This window comes from Anser cygnoides, chromosome 14 (genome assembly GCF_040182565.1).
Source record: "Anser cygnoides isolate HZ-2024a breed goose chromosome 14, Taihu_goose_T2T_genome, whole genome shotgun sequence".
Taxonomy (NCBI): Eukaryota; Metazoa; Chordata; class Aves; order Anseriformes; family Anatidae; genus Anser; species Anser cygnoides.
The window spans coordinates 12,547,838-12,560,935 of NC_089886.1; the positions used below are offsets into that span (position 1 = coordinate 12,547,838).

At 48.8% G+C, this 13,098-nt stretch overlaps 1 protein-coding gene across 2 annotated transcripts in view; it reads left to right on the forward strand.

Moving 5' to 3' along the window:
• The window catches only part of LOC106034313 (protocadherin gamma-C5-like), a 184,988-nt gene that overhangs the window by 96,823 nt on the left and 75,067 nt on the right, over positions 1–13,098 (forward strand). The window contains exon 1 of one of the 2 annotated variants that reach the window (XM_066977063.1): positions 8,269–9,750. The exons of the other annotated variant lie outside the window; for it this stretch is intronic. Within the exon in view, the coding sequence (XP_066833164.1) occupies positions 8,329–9,750 (1,422 nt within the window). The 5' untranslated portion in view covers positions 8,269–8,328. Of the gene's footprint in view, positions 1–8,268; positions 9,751–13,098 lie in introns of those variants that run through there. 2 annotated transcript variants of the gene reach the window in all.

The following is a 13,098-nucleotide window of genomic DNA, read 5'->3' on the forward strand; positions in this document are numbered from 1 at the left end:
TCTGTTAGAAGAACTAGTTGGATTGGGGGAGCTGTTTCCACACACAGTGTGAATGTTTAATACAGTCAGGACAAAGTCTTTGATATCTTCATGTTTCCTTAAAATGTCACTAGATTAAATGCTCTTGCCAGTTCCCTACATATGGCTAGAAGATGAATACTGTGTTGCAAGTGAATGCTGTGAATGTGTAGCTAGGAAGGTTTGTGGCTGGATTTGAATGTTTCTCAGCAGTGAAACTATTCAGGGAAAGGTTTGATTTCATAATCTGTGGCAAGGCCCACAGCATTTATGCACCATTTTATCCTGGATTTTCTGCCATGAAAGGAAACTAATTCCCTGATGATAAAATGTTTTGCAGAAAAACTGTGCATGCAGAGTGATGATGCCTGTGTGTAACAGCTTATAATTCCTGTGTGAATCACCATTAATTCACTGCCATCTGTTGTAACATTTTGACATAGAGTTTGTCATTATTCTGTTTTTAGGTGTTTGTTCCCAGGATGTCTGTGCTTTGTATTTCCCGTTTCAGGTTAGGAATTTTGCATTTGAGAATAACAGAGTTGTACTGCAGGAAATCCTTAACTCCTTTCTAAAGGTTCTTTCAGATACCTGAAGACAAATTCTTGTATGAGGGAAATGAAACAGGAGGTAAAACTGAATCTCTCCCCACTGCTTGCAAGACTTGGCATGAAAACGGGTCCCATATTAAGGCCTTTATATTTGCAATTTTATTTTAATTGGAGATGAGCAGGCCACATCATAGACAAATTGAGGAGAGCTGGTGAACCTTTTCAAGTGAATTCCAGATGAACAATCCAGGGCCTTGCTTGCAGCTTAAGACCTCAGTGATTTCTTGGTGCTCTGAGGAGGAATTTTGGTGCCCACAGAGAAGATCCTGCTGCCCGAAAAAATGATTTTCTCTTCCACACTTTCACTTTGAATGCTTGCTTGTGCTGCTTCTCTGATTTTATCTTTTCCTGGTCTCTTGTCTATGGGTCTAAGTTGAGTTGTCAGTTGCAGTACAGCTGTGTTGAGGAATGTGCTATGTGTTCATGGGCCTTGTTCCCATGAGGCAATAGGTGGGTATTTCATCCAAGTTAGAGGTTGTGTGGAAGGCTGGGGATGTGAGGGTACTTGTGTGTTCTCTTCCATTTTTTGTCTCTGGGGAGTGGATGTAAATATAGAGTCATAGAATCATTAAGGTTGGAAGAGACCTTCAGGATCATCTAGTCCAATCATCACCCTACTACCAATGTCACCCACTAAACCATGTCCCTAAACACCAAGTCCAAGAAAGCAGCCTCCCCTTCTCCCCTTTTCTGAAAAATATGGGCACTTTTACGCCTTTTTTTCTAAGAGTTCTTTCCTCATTCCCAGTGATCGGTGCACACAAAACACATTTTTCTTCCCATCACCCCGCCCCCCGCCGTCGCCTCAGGCCTGTTCCCCACCAGGCATCTACTGATGTTAGTAGAAGAAGCATGTATGTGTGGAGCAGTGCATGTGCTTCAAGGAGGGGGACATTCCCCTCCAAAGACAATCATGATGACCCAGTTTCTGGTAGAGGATGGCTCCTCTCTCTCTTTCACACAGATCAAGAGTATGAAGATTAAAGAGAAATATACCTCCCTTCTTGATATTTGTCAATGGTGTGTTTGTGGTGCATTTATAAGGAAATTGTCATTTGAACTGATCCTTTGGTGAGATGTGCTTGCAGATTCTGAGGATGAAAGAAAAGCAATGAAGTTGTGAAAGGATTGAGGTGACATTTTGGGAGAATGCTGTGTGAGGAGCTGTAGGAAAACAGACACCCCTCCCCCTGCTTGTTGTAGTTATTCCATTAGTCACACAGCTCTGCTCAATTACACAGTAGAAATGTTGCTTTTTCTGTGTTGTAATCTTGAGTAGGACCTTCTGGGGAATTCTTTTCCTGCTATCTACCTTACATGCTCTACTCCTATGAATGCTCAAAAATGGCCATTTGCCTAACTTAGCTGCATATCATTTATACTCTTTACAGCATTAATATTATGTCATGATATTATGATGAAAATAAAATTGCCTTTGGAACTTTCCATGGTGTAGTCTTTGTGCATGTTGTGGAGATAGGGGCTTGGCAAATGGTCCTTTGATGATGTCCTTTTGCCAGTCACGAAGAGGGAAGGCAATCATAACAGTTGGGACTAGTTTATGAAGTTTTCATTTGTGGTTTTAGAGGCATTGACCTCTCAACATAACATTTGAGTGTTGATTTCTCAAGAATAGCGCTGGAAGTGTCTTTGCTATCAGAGGTGCTATGGGAGCAGCTGTGTTGCAGGTCTGTCACTTGAATTTCATTGAGCATCAGGCTTGTGTGGACCAAAGAAGAATGTCTATAGAGTGATAGGTAAGTCCTTCACATCTGTAGTTTCCAGTGGTCTGATTTTATCTTTTCCTGGTGTTTCTTCTATGCATGTAGATTGAGTTATCAGTAGCAGCATCACTTTGTTGAGGAATGTCTTTTGAATTCACATGCCTTGCCCATGTAAGCTACTAGCTGGGTATTTCGACAGAGTTAGAACTCTTGTGGATGGCCAGAGATGTGAGTGTGCTTGTGTGCTCTATTCCATGGTACTATTCTAAACATGAAGATAGTAAAAGAGGTATGTCTCTGTGGAGGAATGCATGCTCTTAAAGAACAGGGACATTCCCTTACAAATATATTTAGGATGACCCAGTCTTCGTTGGAGAAAGGCTCCTCTCTGTCTTTCCCCTTATCTCTTTAGTATGCTTTAGAAACTTGCAGAGAAATTTACCTCCCTTCTATGTATACCATGATGGTTGTGTGTGGTGCATGGTATTGGGAAACGGTCTGTTCAACTTTTCCTTTGGTGAGATGTGTTTGCAAGTTCTGAGGGTAAAAGAAAAAAAAATGAAGTTATGGAAGGTTTAAGGTGACATGTTTGGGGAATGTTTTGTGAGGGGCTGTAGAAGGACAGATGCTCTTTTCTGTGCTTGTTTTAGTTATTTCATTCCAATACGCAGCTGAGATTTACGCACTTTGATGTCTGTCTGATCAATATGTTCTGCGTAAGAAATGTTATTGAGCATTCATTGTGAACTTTGGGAGGGCCTTCCACTGAATTTGTTTTGTAACATCTACCTTACTGGATCTACTGCAATAAATGCTTGAAAATGTCCATGTATATAACTTACCTGCATATCATTTATTCTCTTCACAATGCACAAATTTTGTCATGATAATGTGACAAAAAGAAAATAGTCTTTGGAGCTGTCCATGGTGAAGTCTTTGTGCACGTCATGAAGAAGTGGGCTGGGCGATTGGTCCTTTGATGAAGTCCTTCTGCCTGTTATGAAGAGGGAAGGCAACCATAACAGTTAGGAGTAGTTTGAGAATTCTTTGTGCGTGAAGGTCTCTTGGTGGGAAGAAGAGCCTTTGAACACTGACCTCGCAAAAATGGAGCTGGAAGTGGTTTTCCTAGCAGACTCAAGCTATGGCAACAGCTGTATTCATATAATTCTGGAATCATTTAGGTTGGAAGAGACCTCTTAGGTTATCTAGTCCAATCTTTAACTTAGTACTGCCAAGTCTGCCATTAAACCATGTCACTAAGCTCTACATCGATATGCCTCTTAAAGACCTCCAATGGTGGTGACTCAACTACTTCCCTGAGCAGCCTGTTTGAATACTTCACAACCCTTTCAGTAATTTTATTTTTTCCTAATATCCAATGTAAACCTCCCTGGAGCAATCTGAAGCCATTTCCTATTGTTTTATCACATGGTTCTTGTGAGAAGAAGCCGATCCCCACTTTGCTGTAGCCCCCTTTGAGGTAATCATAGAACACTTTAAGATCTGCCCTGAGCCTCCTTTTCTCTATGCTAAACAACCCCAGCTCCCTCAGCTGCTTCTAATAAGACCTGTTCTCTAGACCCTTCAATGGCTCCGTTGCCCTTCCTTGGACCTGCTTCAGCACCTCGATAACATTCCTGTAGTGAGGGTTCCAAAACTGAACTCAGCATTTGAGGTGCAGCCTCTCCAGAGATGGGTACTAGTGGACAACCACTTCCCTAGTCCTGCTGGCCAGATTATTTCTGATCCAAGTCAGGATGCTGCTGGCTTTCTTGGCCACCTGAGCACACTGCTGGCTCATATTCAGCTGGCTATCAACCAATACTCAGAGATCCCTTTCAGCAGCCAACTTTCTAGACAGTCTTTCTCCAGCCTGTAGCACTGCATGGAATTGCTGTGACCCAAGCAAAGGACCCGTCACTTAGCCTTTTTGAACCACATGTTGCTGGCCTCATCCCACCAGTCCAGCCTATCCACATCCATCCGCAGGGTCTTCCTACCCTTGAGCAGATCAACACTTGTGCTTAACGTGGTGTCGTCTGAAAACGTACTGAGGGTGCACTCGATCCCCTCATCCAGATCACTGATAAAAGAGAATGAAGGGAACTGGCCCCAATATTGAGTCCTTGGGGGCACCACTTGTGACCAGCCTCCAGATGGATTTAACTCCATTTACCGCAGCTCCTTGGTCTTGACTAACAAGCTAGTTTTTAAGCACACACCCATCCAAGCCAGGAGCAGTCCTTTTCTCCAGGAGAATGCTGTGGGAAAGAGTGTTCAAAAGCCCTACTGAAGTCAAGGTAGACCAGATCCACAACCTTTCTCTCATCCACTTGCACGTCACCTTGTACAGAAGGAGATCGGATTCATAACGGCGGACCTGTCTTTCATTAAGCCCCATTGACTGAGCCTGATCACCTGGTTGCTGTGGTAAGTGCCATGTGACGGCACAAAAGCTGTTCTGCTCCACGAGCTTCCCCAGCACTGACAGGCCTGAAGTTTCCTGGATTGTCCTCCCAGCCATTCATGTAAATGGGCATCATGTTTGCTAGCCATCAGTCGACTGGGACCTCCTCAGATAGCCAGGACTGCTGATAAATGATGGAAAGTGGCTTGGCGAGCACTTTTGCTAACTCCCTCAATAGTCTTGTGTGTATCCCTTCTGGCCCCATAGACTTGCATATGTCTAAGTGTTTTAACAGGTCACTGACCATTTCCTGGTGGATTATGAAGGCTTCATTCTTTTCCCTATCTACCATGTAGTCAGGGGATGGGGTACCCAGCAGAAAAATATTTTTGCTTCTGAAGACTGAGGCCAAAAAGGCATTAAGGAGCTCTTCTCTTGTTACGATGTTCCCCCCCACATCTAATAAAGGATGGAGATTCTTCTTAGGCCTCCTTTTCTGGTTTATGTATTTATAAAAACATTTTTATATTCTTTAAGAACAGTAGCCAGATTGAGCTCCTGTTGGGCTTTGGCCCTTCTCATTTTCTCCCTGCACAGCCTCAAACATCTTTATAGTCCTCCTGAGTGAGCAGGTGCATCCCTTGAATTTCATTTTACATAATGTTAGGGCAGATGAAAAAAGGATGTCTATAGAGTGACAGTGATGCCCTTCACATCTGTAGTTTTCACATTTTTGCCTCGTTTGCTGCTGCTGTCTCAACTGAGGGTCAGTGTGCCTGAGAACCCTAAAAAGACTGGAAAATTGTTAGACTTGTGGGACTGGGGAATCAGTTTCCATTCAGACTTTGAACGTTTCCTTTTGTGGAGAGAAATACTTTGATGTATTTCTCTTTCAATGAAGTTTCAGTGAATGGTGTGCTCTGTTCTTTCTTGTGTGACATATGGCAAGGAGTAGGATGTTGTCTGTGGTACAGATAAAGTGTGTGACTGCAGAGTACGGAAGCTGAGAGGCAGTCTTAGAGCCTGGAAAATAGTTGGGTCAATGTGACCTTATCTGGGGAATGCTTTGGTTTCATAGCTGATGCCAAGGCCTGCACCATTTCTGCTCTCATCCCTATCTCATGTCCCTATCTTTAAAAGCAATGGTATTTCCTTGAGAATAAAGTATTTGGCAGAGTACCTATGTAGGGGAGGTCTCTGAGGTAAAAGGGTGCAGCTGGAGTCACCACCATTTATGAAGGTGAAGGCAAAGAAGAACAGAAGGGTGTTGTGGGAGGAGATGTCCTCTGGAAGTGCTGTGTCAGTTCCGTACAGATGCTCAAGTCCCTGCTTGTCTTAGTTTGGCCCAAGAAAGAGGTGCTCAGGCAGAGGAATGGCAAAAGTCTGGCTTCTAGAGAGGAAGATGGAAGAGACAACAGTGCATTTAGCTGTGCAATGTTTGATTCCTTGCACTGTGCCAAGGTCTGTGCCCATTTCACTATGACCATTTCCTCCATGTCCCCAAAGGGGATGACAATCTTCTTTGCATATGCCTTCAACCAATACCTCTGGATGTCCAAACGTGCTTCATGAACATTCATCTAGAGGTGTCAGTGACTTCCAAAAGCACTGGGGATGACTTCTCCAGGAAGAGTTGTGTCCTCACATGGTACAGTCAGGGGTATTATATATTATTATTATATATATATATAATATTATATACATAATTATATATTTGTATTATATATATTATATGCAAGTTGTGAAATGTTTTCCTCACATGGTCCACTCAGGGGTTTTTGTTTCCTTATGTTTAGAATCAGAAATAACCAAGAGAGATGACCTACTACATTGTAGGAAGGATACTGCAGAGAAGATAAACATGATTTCCTACCTGTTTCTGCCTTGAAGAGATAGCAGGAGGTCCTGAAGCACTGCATACCCCTATTACATCTGATCCTCCAGTGGGATGCTGGCTACACAGAGAAACATGGTACAAACTGGTGTGGAGTGCTTCAGGCCAATGCCAGCTACCTGTGGGATGTTCTCATCTCCTGGAGGACTGGCAAGAGAAGGCCTGCCTGTCTGTAGGATGCCCTGCATTGCATAGGGCTGGATGTGCAATAAGAACTATTAGCCATGAATGTGAATGCTTACTGTATAGAATGAGATCCACTGATTGTGCATGACAGAATCAGGAAAATAGGATTGATACTTAATGTTGAGGGTTTTCCTCCTTTTTATTTGGATTTCTAGCAAATTAATGTACTTCGAAGTGTTTGATAACTAATCCCAAGTACTGCTTTTGTCTTACACCTTCATGTACACTGCTGTAGTCATCTCCTGTGTGTCTTTGCTACCTTCACAGTAAATGCCAGGTGGGCTTTCTTCTGGTGTATGTGTAGGTATTTTTCTGGAAATCTGTTTAAGTGAATGAAAGTTAGACAAGAAAGCGGGAAAACTGATCAGTGGTGACTGCGGTGACTGGTATGCTCTGTAGCAGTGATCTGGACTGCATTCACAGCCTGCTCAGAGAGCTGCTGCTTCCTTGATGCTACAACCTTATGCGGGGAACTGTTTCTTACATGTTGTTGACATTGGAATGACAACAGAAATTACATCCGAACATAGAATTTACATGGTCATACATTTTTAGAAAGGTGAGGAAACTTTGAGTCCAGACAGATGGCAAGAATAAACTGAAATTCGTGGAAGACATGGTGCTTCTGCAATACTCGGTTGAGACTAAAAACTATACAAACTAGAGGTCAAATTAACATGAATAATTCTACTAGCCATGTGATACAACTAACCCAGAGGAACCCTCCACCTTCGCTCTGCTCATGAGTGCCCTGAACACCAGAATGCATTCTGGTCTTCAGTCTTATCGTTGAAGAAGAAAAAGTGTTGCGGACGCAAAGGCAGTAGCCTTTTCAATTCCCTGAAGAGATAGTACTTTTGCAAAAATGGGATAAGACTGATAATTACTTAGAAGTCGAAACAATATGTATAAATTTACTTGCCATGTTGTAGAGCAAAGACAACCAGAGGAGCCCTCTTCTTTTTCTCCAGTCATGAGTAGCGTACAAAAGAGCAAAGATTATGTCGAACCCTGCAAGAAGAGAAGGTGCTGCGGAGATAAATGCACGTACTATGGACCGTGTCGCAGGGAATGTCCCGTGGCGCCGTGTCCGCGGCGGCCGAAGGTTTCCGCGGAAGAGGCAGGGCGGCGGCGCTCGGTGTGAGCCGTGCGTGCAGTGCCGGGCGGCGGCTGCGGGCGCCGCTGTTCACCACGGAGGAGAGGAAGGAGCGGAGCGCTGCAGCCAGCCCCGCCCGCTGCGGCCCGGCTCGCTCGCTCGCTGTCTCGCTGTCTCGGCGGCCGAGCGGGCTGCGAGTGGACCCGCGGTGCGGAGCCGAGCTGCAGAGAGGTGGAGGGGCCAGGGAGAGCGGGCGGCGGTAGGGCCGGACCCGTAGCGGGAGCAGGAGGCAGAGCCGGAACGAGAGTCTGATCCGGAGCGGGAGGCGAAGAGCCGGGGCGGCGGCGGGGAGCTGTCGGCGGGCGTCCGGTGGCGGCGGGGCCGTGGCGGAGATGTGCGCGGCGAGAGAAGGGCGCTGGGGCCGGAGGCAGCGAGCGCTGCTGTGCTGCGTGTTGGTGGCGGCGTGGGAGGCGGCGTGGGGGCAGCTGCGCTACTCGGTGCCCGAGGAGCTGCCCAAGGGCTCTTTCGTGGGCGACGTGGCCAAGGACCTGGCGCTGCAGCCGGCGGCGCTCCGCGACCGCGGCGCCCGAGTGGTGTCGGCAGATAGGACGCGGTATTTCGCTCTGCATGCGAACAGCGGCCACCTGGTGACAGCGGAGAGGCTAGACCGAGAGCAGCTGTGCCGGCTGGTGGAGCGATGCGTGCTGCGCTGTGAGGTGATCGTGGAGGGCGAGATGAAAGTTTACGGGATCGAAGTGGAAATCACGGACATTAACGACAACGCGCCAAGTTTCCGAGAGTCCCAAATGGAACTGAGAATGAGCGAAACGACTGCTCCAGGGTCGCGCTTTCCTCTGGCCGCGGCTCACGACCCGGACGTGGGAGTGAATTCCCTGCAGAGCTACGAGCTGAGCGGCGACGAGCACTTCTCGCTGTCCGTGCAGGCGGGAGCCGACGGCGAGAAGCGTCCCGAGCTGGTACTGGCCAAGGCGCTGGACCGGGAGGAGGCGGCGTTTCACGAGCTGGTGCTGAGGGCGAGCGACGGCGGCGAGCCTGCGCGGACGGGCACGGCGCGCATCCGCGTGTCTGTGCTGGACGCCAACGACAACGCGCCCGTGTTCAGCCAGGAGGTGTACGCGGTGCGCGTGCCCGAGGACGTGCCCGTTGGCTCCACGCTCCTCACCCTCACGGCCACCGACGCCGACGAGGGACTCAACAGCGAGGTGAAATACGTGTTGAAGAAAATAACTGAGAAAGCTTCGAAGATATTCTACCTAGATGCCGAGACGGGATCGATCAGGCTGGTGAGGAGCCTGGACTTCGAGGAAGGCGACTCCTACGAAATGGAGGTGCAGGCAGACGATGGCGGTGGCCTTTTCGACACGGCTACAGTCTCGATCTCGGTGACCGACGTGAACGACAACGCGCCCGAGATTTCGATGAGGTCGGCGCTGAGCGAGATCTCGGAGGACGCGCCGTCGGGGACGGTGGTGGCCCTGCTGCACGTGCAGGACCGAGACTCGGGCGCCAACGGCGAGGTGCGGTGCAGCATCGTGGAGAGCGTGCCGTTCCGCCTGGAGCGGGCGCTGGACAATTACTACAGCGTGGTGACGGCGCGGGAGCTGGACCGGGAGGAGGTGTCGGAGTACAACGTGACGGTGCGGGCGGCGGACGGCGGGTCGCCGTCGCTGCGGAGCAGCGCGGTGCTGGCGCTGCGCGTGCTGGACGTGAACGACAACGCGCCGGTGTTCGCGGAGGCGCGCTACAGCGCCCGTCTGTCCGAGAACAACGCCGAGGGCGCGCTGGTGCTGACGGTGCGCGCGTGGGACGCGGACTGGGGGCAGAACGCGCGCGTGCGGTACCGGCTGGCGGAGGGGCGTGTGCGGGGCGCGCCGCTCTCGTCCTACGTGTCGGTGCAGGCGGAGACGGGCGCGCTGTACGCGCTGCGCTCGTTCGACTACGAGGAGGTGCGCGAGGTGGGGCTGTGGGTGCGGGCGGAGGACGGCGGCGCGCCGGCGCTGAGCAGCAACGTGTCGGTGCGGCTGCTGATCGTGGACGAGAACGACAACGCGCCGCAGGTGCTGTACCCGCCGGCGGCGGCGGCGGCGGCGGCTCCGGGCGCGGGCTGGACGGGCGTGGAGCTGGCGCCGCGCTCGGCGGAGCCCGGCGCGCTGGTGGCCAAGGTGGTGGCGGTGGACGCGGACGCGGGGCAGAACGCGTGGCTGTCCTACGAGCTGGCCAAGGCGACGGAGCCGGGGCTCTTCCGCGTGGGGCTGCACAGCGGCGAGGTGCGCACGGCGCGCTCGCCGCTGGCCCGCGACGCGCCCAGGCACAGCCTGGTGGTGGTGGTGAAGGACCAGGGCCGGCCGGCGCTGTCGGCCACGGCCACGCTGACGGTGGTGCTGGCCGAGAGCGTGGCCGAGCTGCTCTCGGAGCTGGGCAGCGCGGCGGCGCCGGCCGAGCCCGCCGGCAGCCTGACGCGCTGGCTGGTGCTGGCCGTGGCGGCCGTGTCCTGCCTCTTCCTCGCCTTCCTGCTGCTGCTGCTGGCGCTGCGCCTGCGGCGCTGGCGCCGCTCGCAGCTGCTGCCGCCGGCCAGCGGCGCCTTGCGCGGCGTCCCGGCCTCGCACTTCGTGGGCATCGACGGCGTCCGCGCCTTCCTGCACTCCTACTCGCACGAGGTGTCGCTCACCGCCGACTCGCGCAAGAGCCAGCGGCGCTGGGCGGCCGACAGCTGCTGCAACACCCTCCCGGCCCGGCCGCCGCCCGACAAGGCCGCGCCGCTGCTCGGGGAAGACGTTGCCGGCACCCGCGGCGCACAGCCCGACGCCCTCCCGGTGAGTGGCTCCGGACACCCCGACGCCCTCCCTCTCGGCGCTTGCCTCCCTTCCTGCTCCTTGCCTTTCCGTCCCCGCTCTTCTTCCCGGCCGGGGAGGTTTGCTGCTGAGCAAGGCACAGCTTCACTGGGCAGCGGCTTTTGGGTGGCTGCCCCTCGCTCAGGGGAGGCAAACACGGGGTTCATTGCCAGGGTTACACCCGCTCCTGAAGGCAGGATTCGAGCGGGGGCTTTTTCATGCAACATTTTTTTTTTTCCCACTCTTTGTAAGTGGTTGATTATTTCTTCCCCTGTCATATATCATGCAGTTTTTCCTTTTGTTCTTCTCTATTCTGAGTAAATGTACTTTTTAGTTTACTGGGAGATTAAGATGAATCATCCCGATAGCCCATGTGCTTGATAGGTTGGTAGTCTTCAAACAGAATCTTAATTGCTCTGTGTTTGTTTTGGCTCCCTCTCTTCTATACTCTAATATACTCTTCTCCTATATGTTCCTATATATATTATTATAAAATATTGAGGTTTGAAGAGTGAGAGCAAAGTCCTTTTCGTGTTCTGTAAGTATCATGTTTTTCCCTTGTTTATTTTCCTTGTAAAATCTGGAGCACCTGTGCGAGAGAACCCTTAAAAAGACTGTAAGTAGAGTATGTAGACTGTATGTATGTAGAGGTATGATTCCTTAGTATAATACCTTCTAATACCTGTGAAGATTCTCATTAGTCTACCCCTATCCGCATTGGGGTATAGCGTTTCTTCATAGCTGTAATTCCATTTTCAAGCCTTTCTTTGCAGGAAGGTTGTGATTCATATTTCCCATTTTTGGGAGGGTCTTTATCTTTGAAAATGAGAAATTAGTATTGCAGCAAATCCTTATCTCCCTTGAGAAGGTCTTATAAGCCATCTGGAGACAAGATGCTGTGCATAAGGGAAACAAATCATTCACAAGACATATCATGAGAAAAGGCCCCATACTAAGTCATTTACACTTACAGTTTCATTTTCATTTGAGATAAGCAGGGCACATCATGGAAAAACTGATGAGAGCTGATCAGCTTTTCTTACTATGATGTCCCCTACTGTACAGTCCAGAGGAAGACTTAAGAACTGAGCCATTTCTTCATGCTCTAGGGAGGTATTTTCCTGCATGCAGTGAAGACCATGCTATTTTTGCTGTGAATTTCTCTACCACACTTTCTCTTTGAATGCTCTTTTTGCTTGTCTGATTTTATCTTTTCCTGGTCTTTTGTCTAGGTATGTAGGTTGAGTTATCAGTAGCAGCATAGCTGTGTTGAGGAACGTGCTATGTGTCCATGGGCCTTGCTCTGGTGAGGCAATAGCTGGAATTTTCCTTTCCATGTTAGAATATCCGGAGGTTATGATGTATCTTTCTATTTGCCCATTCAGCACTCACTATTCTCAGTAACAGCAATTTCTGATAGTGAATTCTAATAACGAATGAGGATGCCTGCACAGTGTTTTAGTAGATTGGGATGATCTTGAAACAGTATTTAAGGATCATGTTTCACTTAGCTGCTTTTCCTTTATACTCTATACAGTTGTTCTCTTGCTGCATGAAGATGGGTTGAGCAGAGAAATGTCTTTCTATTAATCTGTGCTGCTGTTTTGGTGTGCGTGGTGGAATAATGGCCTGGGTAACGGGTCTTCTTAGGCTTCAATTTGTGCTGCATAATATTTGACTAGGTTTAATAATGTTGCGTGAAGTGTGAGATTGGATTCTTGTCCTATTTTCTTGTTCCATTTCTGTCCTTTTCACAATTTTGCCTTGTTTGTTGTCAATGACAATATGCCAGAGGACCCTGAAAAGACTGGAAGATCTGTTTTGAGTTATAGGACTGGGAGAGCTGTTTCCATTTCCAGTGTGACTGTTTAGTGCTGTCAGAACAGTCTTTGATATCCTCATGTTTCCTTAAAATGTCGCTGGATGAAATGCTCTTGCCAGTGGCCTACATATGGCTTGAACTTGGATGTTGTGAGTGGTGCAAATGAATGCTGTGAATGCAGAGCTAAGATGGTGAGTGGAATTTTTTTTATTGTGTTGTTTTTGTTGTTGTTCGTTTTTTTTTTGAATGTGCAAAACTAGTAGCTCAGCAGTGATATCGTTCAGTCAGTTTGACTTCAAAATTTGTGCCAATTCCTGCAGAATTTATGCGCCATTTTATCCTGGTTTCCCTGCCCTGAAAGGTAACTTTAATTCTCTGATAATAAAATGATTTTCAGAAAAACTGTGCATGTGGTGTGATGATGCCTGCGTATTATGGCTTATAATACCTGTGTGAATCGTCATTACTTCACTCCTATCTATTGTACC